This window comes from Aphis gossypii, chromosome 3 (genome assembly GCF_020184175.1).
Source record: "Aphis gossypii isolate Hap1 chromosome 3, ASM2018417v2, whole genome shotgun sequence".
Classification (NCBI taxonomy): domain Eukaryota; kingdom Metazoa; phylum Arthropoda; class Insecta; order Hemiptera; family Aphididae; genus Aphis; species Aphis gossypii.
Window position 1 is genome coordinate 54670812 of NC_065532.1, and position 17226 is coordinate 54688037.

At 24.7% G+C, this 17226-nt stretch overlaps 1 protein-coding gene and 1 long non-coding RNA gene across 2 annotated transcripts; one reads left to right on the plus strand and one right to left on the minus strand.

Annotated features, from left to right (window-relative positions):
* Positions 1 to 3146: 3146 nt before the first annotated feature.
* On the plus strand, positions 3147 to 15732 carry LOC114126542 (uncharacterized). Its single transcript, XM_027990514.2, has 4 exons — positions 3147 to 3315; positions 7354 to 7450; positions 14348 to 14506; positions 14865 to 15732. Exons 2-4 carry the CDS (start codon positions 7409 to 7411, stop codon positions 15048 to 15050), a joined length of 387 nt encoding a protein of 128 aa, XP_027846315.1. The 5' UTR covers positions 3147 to 3315; positions 7354 to 7408; the 3' UTR covers positions 15051 to 15732.
* LOC126550857 (uncharacterized) lies at positions 10098 to 13032 on the minus strand. The gene is made up of 2 exons (XR_007604900.1): positions 12684 to 13032; positions 10098 to 10759 (listed from the first exon to the last, which is right to left on the minus strand). It is a non-coding gene; the product is annotated as an uncharacterized LOC126550857 (long non-coding RNA).
* Positions 15733 to 17226: the final 1494 nt, after the last annotated feature.

The following is a 17226-nucleotide window of genomic DNA, read 5'->3' on the forward strand; positions in this document are numbered from 1 at the left end:
TAGTACATGGTTAGGTATATTTACGAGTGATATTATTATAAATTTAATACTTACTTACCTATTTTGACATATTGTACATATTATTATAATACAATTAGAAGTTGTGAGAAATATGACCATACTTTATGGATATGACACCCGTCTTATTTAATTATATTATGATAGGTATATTAATAAGTTAATGGCGGGCTGATAAAAATTGTTATGTACGTAGTAATATTGTACCACAGAAGAACTGTAATAACACAAATAACAAAATAATAATTATTCTGTGGTAGTACGTTGAATACACAGTACTTTTAAGTGACTATTTTTAATACTAGTTTAAGAACAAAAATAGTCTTATTTATAACTTCACGGAACCCTAACTATATCTATTGATTCCTTATTGAATTACAGGTTTATATAATATCGAAAAATCAAAAAGGAATTCCAAAATAAGTTAATTTATGTCTTGTGAAATTTTTGACTGTAACCATCTAGTTATCTTAGTCTAAGTGTATAAACGTATAACTTATAAGTTGTAAGCAGTACCTACTATAAAAATGAAACTTCAAATGGCTATAACTTTGAACTTATAAACTAAGTCTGATTGCAAAATTTTAATCACTGTCGTTTTCAGTACTTATACTAAACAACTACATAAGCCAAGTTTATCAGAAAAGTGACAATATAGGTACTTGTATAATTACCAAATTAGGACATTGGGTTATGTATTTTGTGGTAGATACTGTAGTAAATTGGATTATTACGAGTTGGTTTCTGAGTTGTCTACAGACTACAGGCAATATATGAATTGGTTCTAATGAGTTTTCATAATAATATATTTTTTATGATAAATTAATTTTTTTTTAAAATAATAATTATTTAATCAACCAACAATGATGTCCTTCCAATTTTACACAAGTTTAAGTTTAAGACTTTCATGCGAATGTCTGATATGGTTGCAAGTGTTGGCAGTCAGAATTAAACATTATACAATTTGTACAAGGTATAACATTTTTATAACAAGAAAAGTTTCCCGGTTATCAAAAAACTAAATAAAGAATCATGAGATTATTGATTAATTGCAGTACATATTATTACACATTATGGGAAATTGTGAACCAATTCGAACAATTATTGTATTATGATCAACAATAACTGATAACCGATGTTAAGGGGATTACCTTATGTAACCAGGAAACCGATTTCGTATTTGTGTATTTATACTTTATGTAGTAATGTTGATACTAATGTAAGGATAAAGTCCGAAAAGTCATAGACTCTCAATCCACTCTTAAACTTAAACGGTTAGAGTAAAACCTAACTGATTTTAGGCCGTCGAGCTTTTCGAACTGGCTCGCCAAGCTAACTGATTTTTTGACTCTAAAAATAATAAAATAAAAGGTGTTTATTTAGGTACTCTTATTTATCAACAACTACTAATATTGAAAAATCCATTGATCACTTTTGATAACGGTATTATAATTATGTTAAGATTTAACGATCAACTCACGATATCAAAAATATACGGGTATAATAGGGACATAAAATTGAAACAGATTGACAATAATATTACAGTTCAAAATTTAAAATTATAAATTAGTATGAAATATTACGCATAATATTATAATATTATACGACTTGAATGTACGTATTATTGTAATTTCGATCGTTAAACCTAGATATCATGATAACTATTTATAATATGCACATTCATGTATAATTGTTATATTGTACAATTTTTAAAGTGTAATCTATCTAAATATTTACTATGTCATAGATATATTATTTATCATTTGTCATTAGTCATTACCTACTCATATTATATCCATCACAGAATCATTTATAATTATACAAGAGTGGGTCTGTGATATTTTTTATGGGCATTACTGAAAGTCGATTGATCAACGGAACTAACAAATTTTTGTAGAAAATCAAATTATACGTTAATAAAATATAAAATAACTTATAGAACGATATTATTTTTGCAGAGCGTAATTTTGTTGTTAATAAAACCAATATTGAACTAATACTGTCTACACTCAACATAATACATAAATTATGTATTATAACCTAACTTGGGCGCTTATGTACATAATAGATAATAGGTACATTATGTATTTATGTCTATGGATTCTGACATGATTATTTATACTCTATAGTCTACAGATAATTGTATAGTCTACTGTAAATAAACGAAATACGAATGTCACGTATAAAGTCGTTTTCACAGCTGTTGTTGTGTCATGTTATGTCAAAAAGTTAAACTAGAACGATCGAATCAACAGGAAATTTCTTGGTAGAGAATAGAGATTATTGTTAATGGATGACACTATGATTATCACAGTCAATTAGAAAACGATAAAAGTCGCAAGACTCGATAAACGTAGCAACTAGCAGTATAATATCACTATTTATATTATCATGAAACATTTTTATATTTAGTATTTATGATTATAAGAAAATAAAAAATAGATCTTAATAATACAAAATATTTTAATAAATTAGTGTATTAAGCAGAACTTCCTTTTAATATGAGCCAGAATTAATTTTCCACCTATCCACCTCGTTGAAAAATAAAAATTTTATTAAAATTCATAGGACTTAATAAATATTAACTTAGTTAACACTCATAAAATATGATAATTAATAACAAAAGTTTTATTTAAATTAATACTTATCAACATTTTTTTCAAAAAAATACCATCAGTCGATTTACTCCTGATTTTCAAATAGTACCTAGGTCTCAGTTGTGACATTTCTGCACGTCATTGGTATAAGTATAACCGTGTCGTATATACGTATACCTATCTATTTTATTTTTTGTAAGTTGGTATTATTCTAACAATATCTTTCAATTCGACTATGCAAAAGTCCTCTCTTTTTTCGGGTTATAGAGACCTAAATCATAAAATAGTAGGTATACGTATAGTGTCCTAGAACTTCCGTAAATGGCAATCCCATAAAATTCGGGTATGTAATATATTGGAACGGCTAATAAATTATTGTAGTACTTATTATGTATAAATCAATTTTGGCTGTTTGGATATTTGTGATATTAAAAGCGATATTTATTAAATACAATATTCACGGTTTTGGATTTCTCCCACCAAGGACGCCGTCTTTATACGTGATCGTCTCGTAGATTAATAGCAGTCCGCACAAACGGTGACCCGCAGCGCCGCGCACGCACATCGGCACACTCATCGACAACAACAACAACAACAGAATACAGTCAACAATAACGCAACCACAGTAACATATAAGCTCTGCTGATCGTTGTTAGTCCGACAGTTTGCCACAAACCTTCTCTTCGTCAACGCACTATCGGTAAGCCATTTTTTTTTTTTTACCAAAAATCAAAATATGATTACCTAATAATAATTGTTATATTACCTTATGACTTGATTCTCAGTGTTCGTTTTCATAAATTATAATTCGTGAATAGACATAAGATCCTCCAATTCGCTTTTTTCCAATTTGTTAAATAATATTATTTAGTAATCTATTAATGTCTATTTAATTGATGGAAATAATTATTATTGTAAATCGGGTTAAATAAAATGCATACTTGGAATCGGTTTGTTGGGAATATTATTTGAAACATAATATCATCGTTTGCATTTTATTTCGATAACACTACAACATCCTATAAACTAGAGTTTTGTGTTTGATCATGTATAAATTTAACTTTTTGTAGATAGAGTATCAATGTATAATATTATATAATACCTATAATCAGTGTATATATTTGGTTGTTTTTTAAAGTTATATGTCCATTATTAGCTGGTAATAATTTGAGATAATATATTTTTAAAAACCTAGATATAAACTTGTATTTAAAAATTGTGCCAAAGCTTTTTTTAACCATCGTAATTCTAAAAAAAATATTTTTATTACGGTTATTTTTACATTATAATACATATATATATCTTGTGTTATTGAGAACTTGCAACTTTTTTATGACTTCATTTCGGGGTTTGAAGCACTTAAAAATGTAATTAATAATTTTATTAGGTACATTTTAAATAGTATGTCTATAAGTGTATCATTTTATTTTAATTTTTATCTATTAGTGTTCGGGTGATTAAATTATTTTTTATTTTGAAAACTATTATTTAAACGAAGTTTTATGCTTGCACAAACAAAATAAATTATAGGTAGAAATAATATACCTTTATAATATATACATGAAAAAAATAGAAATTCTGTTTATTTTAATGGCTTTTATCTTTAGTTATATTGTTTTTCATTTTCATGGAATTTAGATTAAGTCACTGATTAGTTTTAAATATTCTCATATTATTACTTATTATTAATGATAGGTATATAAAATCATAAGCGAAACTAGACAATTTTATTAGGACAGGCCAAGTGACAAATATGAAAAAAAAATTCTAAATTATTCAATTTTATTTTAAATTCTAATAATTTCTAAGTCAGTATCATGATATTATGATATCCAACCAGTATTAAATCAGGCCATGGTGTGATTGGCCTGACCCGTAGTCTCGCCTATGTACCTATTTAATATATTTCAGTATTTCACTCGTTTTTTTAAAAATTTAATTTTAGAGGACCAGTGTAAAACTCATTTAGATGGGATATTATAGCCTATAGGTATTAAAATTAAATACGATTAATTATTTGTATGAATAATTTTTTTACTAATACGATCATTAAAATGTGCTAGTACCTAATCGTGTTACGTTCTTAGTTGTAAAATATTATATTAGGTACCTGTTATTATACATGTATGTAAAATTAATTAAGCGTACCTACTTGCCTATTATTAAATACTACCTATGTATTAAATTTAAATACTTATATAATAATATAATATAATATTATTTTTGATTTTGTGTTTGATAAAATACTTAATTGTAGTAGGTATACATAATTTATATTTTTGTATTCTTAATTCTTATACATTTGTCAATGTAAAATTGAAAAGATTTACATTATTTCACTTTAAACGTTTGTTATAATTTTTAATTAGAATTATATTATATGAATTAATAATTTATACATCTATTATATTTATAGGTATAGGTATACAATATCGACGAATGTATGATGTATCCGGGCCTTTTATGATTAACTGCATCTTCGTAATTTCTGAATTCTATTTTACTTTTTAATGCCAAAACCATTTTTTAACCATTTAATTTTTTTTAAGAGTATTTTAGTTGTTTAGTATTAAGCATTCTTTCGTTGAAAATGTAATTGGTTCATTTATGCTATTAATTCATTACTATTCAAATTTATACAAAATATGAGCGTAGGAATCAATTTATTTTAAGTATAAAAGAGGTATAAAATATTTTTACAGCTGTTAAAAGTTCTGTTGTTACATATACGACTATCATTTCCCCGAAGGTCATTTTATGAAATTTGTAAATAGCAAGTAGATAACTTTATAAAGTTTGTGCACATAAAAAAAAATGGGTGAAGAAAATAATACATATTATAATTTAGTCAAATGAATCCAAACTTGGATTTAAATGGGATTTTTTTGATTTAAGCTATGCGAAATCCATGACCCTTTATAAACCGGTTTTTTGTTTACATAAAAAAATATGTTTTAAAAATCACATGAAATATTAGCTAACAACATAAATAATTTTTTTCATGGTTAGTGCGACAGGCCAAAGGATATTTTAATATTCATATAACCTTAGGAACGCGCAAAAATAATATTTATTGATTTTCAATCTTATATTTTTTTATTTAAACTTTCAAGTGATTGATTATTAACTTTAATACTTCGTAGATATTGTTTATTAATAATATAGTTTATATTTCTATTCGTATAATAATAAGCGTGCATACTATACATATTTTAAGTATACATGTTGGTATACACATGTGTGTGAAGTTAAATTTAAATTACTTATACATTTCTTTTTCTTAAAACATTAATCATTCATAACGATTATAGTTCACTTCAATATTCAAAATTCATGTACTAAAATAACTTTAACATCAAATATTTTATTTTATCGACTCAAGTGTTTTAAAAAGATATTATTTTAATAATGTTCATTCATTTAATTAAGACACTGTTTAACCTTACTGCTTAAACTAAATATTAATGAGTAATAAAATATTTGTATGCACTTTTTAAATAACAACTATTAATCTTATATTTTTTAGTATCATTTTAAAATTATAAAATTAGTTTTATAATTATTAATGATAATTTTAGTAGATTATAATATGCGCGTATTTCCGACATATTTGTTTATATTTTATTATTTTTATTTTCCTTTTAAAATAAAATATTCTACTGTTGATATTATTATTTATTAGGTATTTATTCACTAAAAAAATAGGATATTGTGCAATATAACAAATTACATGCCAACGCAAAAATGCGTTTGAGCTAAGACCAGCTATTTCAGTTGACTGACGTATTATAACTATATAATATTATACTTAAATTCGTATATTTTTCTGTAATGTATAAATATAAATATAAACAGTATTTTTTACATGAATTCTTTACGATAGTAAAATATGCATTATATAATAAACTAATTATATACATGTAGTTTGTCATTAAAATATTAAAAATAAATTTTGATCGTCTTCTCTGTTTAGTTTTGTCTTATTTACATAAGTGTAAACATTATCATAATAGGTAAATACCAAAAATAATTTAACGTACGCATGTAATTATTTATTGTTATTTTATTTTATCTAACATCGTTCAGGAAATTATTTACAGAAAACAAATAGTATAACACTGACGTGTTTTTGATTTTTTTTTTTTTTAATATTATCAACAAAACTTGTTAAATCATAATATTCAAGTTTTCTTGTTTCTCGTAGTGTACTATATAATAATAAATAACCTCTAAAACGATGACATAATGCATGTGAAAATAGTTTTTTAGTTGGAAAAATAAAAAAAATATAGCAAATCGGTACCTACATTGTAAATTAAATTTATTACACTATAGCCCCAGGATGGAAGCAACCACACCTGGATGTCCTTCACATGGCTGACGACCTAAATGCCTAACCAAAATATTATTAATTTCCTATCTTTGATACCTAACAAGTTCACAAGATAATTATTACGAATCATCACTAAAAAATTTTCTAGTTGAATAAAATATATTGGGGACCGGGCATATTAATTTACGATATTCTTCTACGTCATTATATTATTATTTTTTAATATTTTTATCAACAATGATCAAATCTACGAAGGTCACAGCTAGCACTCCCATATTTGAGGCACATCATAGCTAAAGCCGCCTACACAGACGTGACCTTATTACTTTAAAACCTACTGACCACTAAGATGTGTTATTATATTAATACTTAATTTAACTTATTTGTCAACTTATATTTTTACAGTTGCCTAGAATAAAAATAAAAGTAAAAACCAAAACCAAAACCCAAAATCAACAAGATGGCAATCACAAAAATTACCATGATTAAATTTTTGGAACTCGTGAGTATAATATAATATACATAATATATAATACCTAACTTATATATTAGGTACTATAACATATTATTTTCATAAATTATATTATGACCAATTTTTCTGTGTATATATTACTTATAACTTTGTTATATAATAATAGCATTAAATTTTTTTAAACATATGTAGTAAATAGGTATATGATTTAGTATTATGTATTTTTTTATTTTTAAATAATTGATTTTTATAATAGGCTTGCTGCATTTTTAACATCGTGTGAATAACGTACTATGCTTTCCATTAATATTGTCTATTAGGTGCTGTTATTACATTTTTTATGGCTACAAAGGTAATATTTAGTACCGGTGGCACGGCGATAATATATAATATAATGACTGCAGTAGTAACTGTGATCAATGGTCGAAAATTGTATTATTTGTTTGAAGAAAGTAGGTACTTTTTTAAACCTGTCAACTTACAAGTGTTTATAAATACCTATATACGCTGATATATGTAATTGAAACGCGTTTCGGTCGATTGTTCTTTTTTTATAGCGAAATTATGGTTTCTTTTATGATGTTTTGTAAACACGTAACCACGATACCTAGTATAGTACATAAAACGTTTTAACCTGTTAAAATCCGTCGACCCCGCATTGGTACTTTCTAAATTTTAAATTCTAAAAGCGAGTCGTCCTTCTAGTCCTTTTAGAGATATCATAAACTGTCATCTACGGACTACGAATATTGTGTTCTTATAAATTGTTTAGGTAAGTACACGGAATTAACGAAATGGTAATAAGTAATAATTAATAACTATTGTGGTGGGCCAATCGTAGCCAACCTTAAATAATATTGTATTAAGTAATAATTATGCATGATATAAGTGGCGTTAATTGGTATTTATGTATCATTGAAATTATTGAAATTATACCGCGTGTAGAAGATGTGCGTGTTTTAATAGAAGGTAGTTTAATGAAAATTGTGTTGTGTGATATAATTAAGATTTTTAGTGTACATTTTTAGACTAATGTATATTATAGTGTGCTAGATTGTTAGTATTTAATAATTCTACGTAGAGACCAATAATTCATCACCTATACCGGCTATACCTATATATTGTATAATGTGTATGTATTATTATACATATATATTATGTATATAATCATTCAATTTCCTATTTTATACTTAATTCTAATTTTTTATAGTAGTGAAAATAGCTAGTGATGGATCGAAGGTTTTATTTTTGGAATTTTTAACACTTCTTTATTTTAAGTATAATAATAAACAATAATACAAGAGTAAATTATCAAACTTCAACATTCACAATAAAAAACAGTTTACTGGTAATTAATAGGATAATGATGTTTCTCCAACTTACCAATTAATTGTTAGTTAAGTTTGAGAAAGACCACATTAATTGATAATTGCTAGAGATAGATAAAGATGTTTTTTCAATAATTTTTAGAACAGTTGACATTAAGTATATATGAAAAATAGGTACTTAAAAACTATTCAACATAATATTATAAAAACAATATTTTTAAATTAATATTTTGAATTTCTCAATTCAAAGTTTACATTAAAAGCTTATACAGTGTATTAATGTATTCACTAAAAATAAGTAAAACTATCAGAAAATGTTAAAAAATCATTAAAAAAATAAATATTTTAAAAGTCGATCTTAACGAGATGTTGGAACTAGAGGTGGCATCTGAATACTAGAAAAAAGAGATAGTTCTATTGTCATGGCTGTTAGAAAAATGTGTACATACTACATCAAGATTATATTGTAATAATTACCTAATGAATCTACCTAATTTAGTTTTCCACTACCTACATTTTTCGCAATTTTTTCTAAAATATTTTATCACTCAATTTCTATTTTTTGCATTGCCATTTGCCGTAGCTATATTATAACTCCATACGTTTTTATAAAATATATATGATACATAAATGTATTTATTATTATCTTGCATTGAGAATCAAGATTCGTTTTTACACGATTTAAAAATTTATACATAACACATAATATGTTGAAAAATAAGCGCCATAATTGTCTGATTTTTTTAGTTGCTATAGTTTATATATTTTTTTATAATGTTTAAATCTTAGATATCTACCTAGCGTAATTATAGTACCGTGTTAGTTGAGAATCCTCGCCAAAAAAAAAATATTGTAGAATATAATTATAAAAACTCAGAATTGTTCACTATCACCCGTTCAAATATGGATTTTTATACTCACCAATCTTAATTTATTTGTATATTATGTTGTATTAATTTTTATTAAGTATTACGAACAGAGTATATTCTATATAATATTATAGGTGTATACAATTTATGTGTATTTATTTATGAAAAACCATATGATTTGTTTATATCTTAGGTTCTTTAACGGCGGTGACGTTGGTTACCAAGCGTTATATATAAATAAATAAATAATTAACAGCTCTCGCTCAACGCATACCAAGATTTCAAGATTTATTGGGAGAATAAAATGCGGATTTTATGTTTTTAAGTGGTAATATTGAATACAAATAAAAATTTAATAATAGATGCAACGGAAAATCACAATTATAATAATATGTAGTAAGAATAATAGAAGGAAAGGGGAAAAATATTTATATGGTTAGATTGATTTATATTTTATAGAATTGTAAAAAAATGTAAATGTTCATTTTGAATACTGTATAACTATAATAATAATAACAACAATAAAAACCATTTAACTATGTACATGTTTACAGGGATATATTTGTAGTAGTTATAGTGGTTAGAGAATGGTTAACCAGTTTCTCGAGAATGACACTGCTACGCTGGTACATCATGTTATTTATTTACGTTCCTTTAAGTCATTGCGTCTCTGTATCTGCTCCAGTATTCTTTTTACTAAGCTTGAAAAATGGTTTCGTCTTCGAAGCATAATAAAATTACGAAATGAACATTTCTGATTGGAATTGACAAACCTAGTGAATGAAGGCGTGTCCTTTTTCATCTCTGCAGTTCGCAAATTCTGATACTATAGATTCAAGCATGAACATTAATAACTTTTAATGTCCAACAAAAAATCATTCGTTAGAGCAGCTTTTTGAGAGAACTCTAGTGAGATAATGGGATTGGGGTATTGAGCCAGACTTAACATTGATTAGCGAAATTTCTGAGATGTTGAATATACTGAAATTATGACAAGTATATAAATCATTTTGATCTAAGCCATTAAAAAAAATATCAAACAGTTTTGTGGTTGCTTGTTAATATTATGGGGTTGTTCGATCTGCATGTTTTGATGATTGATGCTTAGTTCAGTTTTATTCTGTCAACCCATTATCATCACACTAGAATGAAAAAAATATTGCTAAGACTAGAAAGTTTGTTTTATTTAAATTTAAGCATATTAGGTGTTGTGGGGAGACATAAAATATTGTAATTGGTAAATTAACATTTAAAGGTGAAAACGAATTGATAAAGTGTAATACATAATATATACCTATAATTTATAGGTTTAAGTTTAGCCATCATGTATAATAGTTACAAGGTTAGGGAACTTAGATAAAATAAAATATTTGTTTCTATTACTATAAGTATAATATTCTTATAACATCTTATTTTATGATTTATATAAAACGTTTTATTTTTTACAAAAGTTTTTTATGTACAATTGGCTAATAATCGAACTATATAATATCATTTTGATAATTCAGTATATATTATTGTGTTTTAAAATAATACCTATTTTTATTTGTTAGGTTAGTTATATTTATTTGTATATAGCAACAAAGTAATAACATGATATGATGTTCTCGACGGACAACTTAAATATACAAAATTTATTAAAATGTTCATTGTACATTTTTAAACAGATGATTTCTTTTATTAAAAATGTTGGCATATGTAAATCGAAACAAGACGATTATTTCTGAGTTGAAATCTAATTTACTAGCGATAATCTTCAATCATGTATAATTATTTATCTTATTCTGATTATTGACTTATAGTAATTTTATATTCCGAAAAGTTTTACAAGTTATAAAATATATGTATGTTAATCGATTAATAGTAATTTTTATTATGATTTTCAAAGTATCTTAGTCCTCATATCTTTTAATCTATTATCATTGTCTATTATACATATCATATTTGTATGCATTAATTTAATAGATTAAAATTATAAAACATACCTATATAAGTACAGAATAATTCTTTAATCAAACACAACACTTATTATTTCAAAATCTAAAAACTTTAAGTTTTAATACTTATAATTCATAAATTACTCGTCTTAATTTCGATTTTTATGCATCGAAGTACTCCGAAAAATATTCTGCTTCAAAATATAAAATTAAAAATGAATGTTGTCATTCAAAAAAAAAAAAAAAATATATATATATATTTATATAAATTTTCTAAAAAAATGTCATTTTAGTCACTGTAAATTATGTAAGAAAAATATTTTCAAAAACGTTATAGATTTTGAAATAATGAGTGTTCGATGATGAAAGAATCACTCTGTATAATATAGTTTACCTATGCAATATTATATATTTTTCAACAAATTTAGCTAATTGTCTATTTACATATAGCACGACAATATGACGTGATTATATAAAATGATCTATTCCCCTTAATTACAATATAGATGATGGGAGTTGTTTTTGAAATTTTAATGTATATCAAGTTGGTCGAAAAACGCCTACGGAAGTCCTTGTTGAATGTTGATTGACGATAGCCTCAACGATAAAAAAATTAAATAATAACATTGAAAAAATTTTGTGTGTCGAATTGCAGGGTCTAAATAAAATTGTAATTTGAACTTCGTTTTAATTTTACTGTAGTTGCAGAGGTTAGGTAAGAGGTGTATTATTATTACGCCTAAAGACAATTTAAAACGTGGGTATACATTATAAATTATAATATTAGGTATGTTAGAACCAATATATGTATTTTCTCTAAGGAATTGTTTCATTTTATTCAAGGGCACTTTACAATGATTCATTCGAAGACTTAATATGAGGTACCTACCTAATAAAATATAATGTTAGTGATGACTGATGACTAATATTTGTAAACTATCGTGTGCCGGAATGTACTGCCCCGTATAATTATGATATTATGAACTATAAAAAGTAGTGTAATAATTATTGTTTCTATTACAACACCCGTAAATTAAATGCAAAATAGGTTTATACGAATCAATTTTCAGACACATAGCAATGACCCCGAATTGTTTCGGTGTACATTGTTTTTTTATATTTTATGTACCGCTAGAAGTATAATAATAATTATTATTATTGCCACTGCTGACACAATTGTATGTGTATTTTTATTTTATTTTGTTGTGAAAGTTGCGTGGTATGAATTGAATTGCAGATGAATCCTTGACACTATTCTATTTTTTTCTCAGTTTATTTTACTTGCATTTTAAACATTTTATCGTTGACATGAATACTTATTTTGCCATACCACTGGATCATCGTTGTAAAGCCTATGTATGGAAATAGAAACACATGCCACTGCTTCAGTTGTTAGGTACTTTAACGAATGAGTTATTATATTATGTACCTACTTTCAACGACTATTTTGGAATCGCTTTATATCCTATTAAATATAATTTCTGTGTTCATTTCACTGTAGTATAGACTGGAAACACGCCAGAGGGAGACTGGGATAAATTATCACTATTATATTAACAAATGTTGACTCACCACTCTAGAAGTAGTAGGTACAAAAATTAAACAATATCATAATTTACATTTTTTATGTTCATCAAATGTGTTTTGAAAAAAAAAATGATAATCTATTGTAAGTTATACTTGTATTATGTTGTATACATAAAAATAAGTTTAATATGGTTAAAACTATCGATCATAATAATATTAGACCTTCATTCTGCAGCATTGTTTTAAATCATATTATTTAAAAATGAAATCATGGATAAAATGTTGGAAAATTCTCAATTGTTTCTCCTCCATGTTTAGTTAAAACTAATTAATAATTATTAAAATATGTTCAAAAAATAATAACAATAAAAAAAATGTGTGTTTACTGTGTTTAATTAAAACAGTAACACGTGTCTACCTACATATTTACGTTTTGTTTAATAAGTGACCTATCACATAGTTATATATATTATTTATCAGATTAATATTGTAGTATTTTAGATGTTTTTCCTAACAAAATAATCTATAGGATTTATCAATGCATATGTATTTCAGTGTTTATAATATATATTGTAAATGTAAATATTTATATAAATTTTAAAACTTATATCTCGTTTACGACAAGGTGAATCTTTGAACAGTTAACACTATTTGTAAAAAAAAAAAAATTGTGTTTGAAATGGGGGAATGTAGGTAACCATTGAGTTGTACGGTAGGTGTCAGGTTGTATCTCTTGATTGAGTATTTAAATCACTGTAATGTGCTTAATTTTAATAAAAAAAATAAAAAATAAATTCTAATGTCTATAAATAACTCAAAAAGAGTCAAAATGCTTTGAAAATTATAACTTTTAAAGAAATTGATAAACATTTTGTTAAATCTTCAAGTATTTACGGTTAGGTCAGGTTAGATTTTTTGTTGAAAAAAATATGTTATATTTTTCTCTACTTTTTTGAAAAGCACTGGAAGTTTGTTCTTCCAAAAGTACCTAGAAATTTGAGATTGAATATAAAAGTTTTTTTTTTCTATAAATCCTGTACACAATACAATATAAATACAGAAAAAAAAAATTATAAACTTAATGCATTTATTATTCATCATTAGAATCTAAATTGTAATAGTTTTTAAGATAAGAGGATACTATTAAAATAGTTATCCACGCTGTACTAATTATTAATCAAACCTTCATTAATTCTAAACTAATGTGAATATTGTATTGAATAATATTATTATAATAATAATTGTATGGTTTTTATATTTTCATAGGCTCTTACCATCATCATTTTCGTTTTGCATTACAACAGTTTTCCGGGCGGTGATGCCACATCAGTTATGATCACTACTGGTACGTATGTCGGTTATGTGATTATTTTGGCTGGAATTTTCATTGGACTTTTCACTGGAACGCCGATAAGCGCTCGACTGGTAAGTCTATTAAAAATAATTTCATATTTGTTCATACATTTTTGAGACAAAAATAAAGGGATTCACATTAATAATGACTATATAACTACAAAAAATATATTAGATCTTTAATCTGTTATAATATTTTGTTATGTTAAGTATTATTTAATCTTTGAAAATACCAATTTGGTTTACATATGATTTTGTATTCCTATTGTAAGTATATAATACAGAATATCAATATGTACATTATGATTGTATAATATTATACATATTACACTGTATTATTATAAAATCAATTATAAAATTATTTCGATCTAAGTCGGTTTAACAAACCTTGTATTACTTATTTATGTGACTGTATATAATAATGTTTTAGGACATGTTCTACGTGTTGATTGGTGCTGCTCTCTTTATTGCATCTGGAGTTATGTCGTACAACTACTACAATGGATATGCATTGAAGTCATCCTATGTCAATACTGGTTTAACCAAAGCTTGGCTGTCCATCCTCAACGGAGTTGTATTTGTCGTCGATGCTGCATTCACATACCGTGGCGAATAAGTTATATTTATAAGGAAATGTAATATTATCATTAAATTAAATTTTAAACGTACAATATTTATTTTATTCAACGAATATTATAGGTAAATCATTTTTTTTTGTATAGAAGTGTAAATGTAATAATATGTTGCTTCTTATTGAATTTAAACTAAAAATGTATAATTTATTTTTCTATGTATTACCTACAATCATTTTTTTTTATCTATATATATAAGAGCACTCCATAATATTTAATTCAACTTATAACTATTTGTTTACTCATTTAAATTGCTTTAATCATTTTTCAGAGTAAAAATAATGGTGTACTTTATCAGTTTCTTTATTATATTAATTGAGTGTGTAAGTTCATACTTTATAATAAAATAATTCAGTGGTTTCATAACAACATAACAACTGTAAATAATTTAAAATGTGATTTAGTAATCACTTATTATTTATTGTGTGTATAATGTATTCCACAAGAATGTTTAATCTTTTTATTTTTAAGATAAAGTTAAATATTTACTGTTAAGTTATTTATCACATTGTAATTTAAGTTTTCAATAATTAATATTATTATTAGGTATTATTTTTTTATTTTTTATCATACAATTTCTATTGATATGTAGATTTAATTAAAATATATTTAAAAATAATTGCAATATTTTACTGATTAAAATGTTTTGATTTTGGTTGCAAATTTTATTCATTTTTTCATTTATTATATTTTAGTTTAATATACTATGTTGCCATTGAGATTATTAATATAATATTAATGTATATTATTAATTTTTTATCTGCATTAATTGAGTGTTTGCAAATACTAAGTTACATCTCCTAATTTGTAAGTTACTCATTATGTAATTATACTACATACAAAAGAAAAAAGATTGAACTATGAATTTCAATAATTTAGAAGTTTTATTACTTAGAACAGATATGCATTTCTTATAATTCACATAATTGTTTGTTTTTCTTCATTAGTTAGGTTGGTATATACATTTATATATGAATTTAATTTTGAAGTGAAATGTATTATGATATCATATAATAACTATTGAATGTTAATATTTTTTTATTGCATATGTATAACTTAATATTTTTATGCAAAAGACCATCAACATGATTTTTATTCCCCTTCTTTCTGTAAAACTATAAATAATGAACTATATAAGTTTATTAGACTTACGTACAATAGAATTTCAAGTATATAATTTATATTTAAAAAGAAAAATGTTAAAGAAAAATGTATTTAAGTAAATAAACATTAAATTATTGTAATAGTTAGGTTATCACTAATGTTGGAACGAATAAATATATACAGAAAAAGTTTTAAGCATTTATCAAAAAAAAAAAAATTGTGTAAGGTACAAATTTATTTCTAAAGTATCAATTAGAAAATTCCAGTAGTTGATGTATTGTATTTAAATACCTATCTACTTTAATATATTGCATTAATTGTAGAATAAGGTATAGAACTGGATTTTTTTTAATATATATAGTATACCATCAGAATCTAAGTCATTAGTTTAAATTATATTTATATAATGTACAACATAGGTTCAGCTTAATTTAAGTTACATAGTTCAATTTTCTTTGGGAAGTTAATGACATTAATATTTGATTGGAGATCGGCGGTTTTAGTGCTTTTCTTAATTGTTGTGGTATGTGGTATTTAATTCTTAAGACATAGAATTTTTGGCATTCACTTAAGATGTGAAACTGAAGTTTTAAAAATATGTGTCTGTGTCATTGACTTAGGTAAATAATAAATAAATTATTTTTCTAGCAAAGTATGTGAGAATGGCTTAATTATTGTCAAAATGCTTAGTGACGGGTGCTTTTCACTTGCTTTCAAAACAATTATTAGCTGAGCCGTAATCAGTTAATTTTTTGCTTAATTAGGAATAAATTTCTTACATTTATTCAGCATTTTTTTCTTAAGTAATTGTTTACTCAATTTATTTTTTAGGATGCTCTATAAGACCAAGATTTATTATAGAACTTAAACAACTTAATATATTTATATTTTTGAAAAAGATTTATGTGAACTCAATGAAATGGATCATGAATTAAAATTAAAATTAAATTATAAGGTTGTTATTTATTGAACATTCGGTTTTTGTATTTTTTACGCAATTTAGATTCAAATTACAAGGCTAAAAACTTGGTTATTTATTTAAAACATGAAATACAT

Excerpts from the sequence above, each read along its gene's own strand:
- LOC114126542 (XM_027990514.2), top strand. The coding sequence starts at position 7,409 with ATGGCAATCACAAAAATTACCATGATTAAATTTTTGGAACTC. Across the intron at positions 7,451-14,347 it reads TGATTAAATTTTTGGAACTC|GCTCTTACCATCATCATTTT; the intron begins GTGAGTATAATA and ends ATATTTTCATAG. Across the intron at positions 14,507-14,864 it reads CGCCGATAAGCGCTCGACTG|GACATGTTCTACGTGTTGAT; the intron begins GTAAGTCTATTA and ends ATAATGTTTTAG.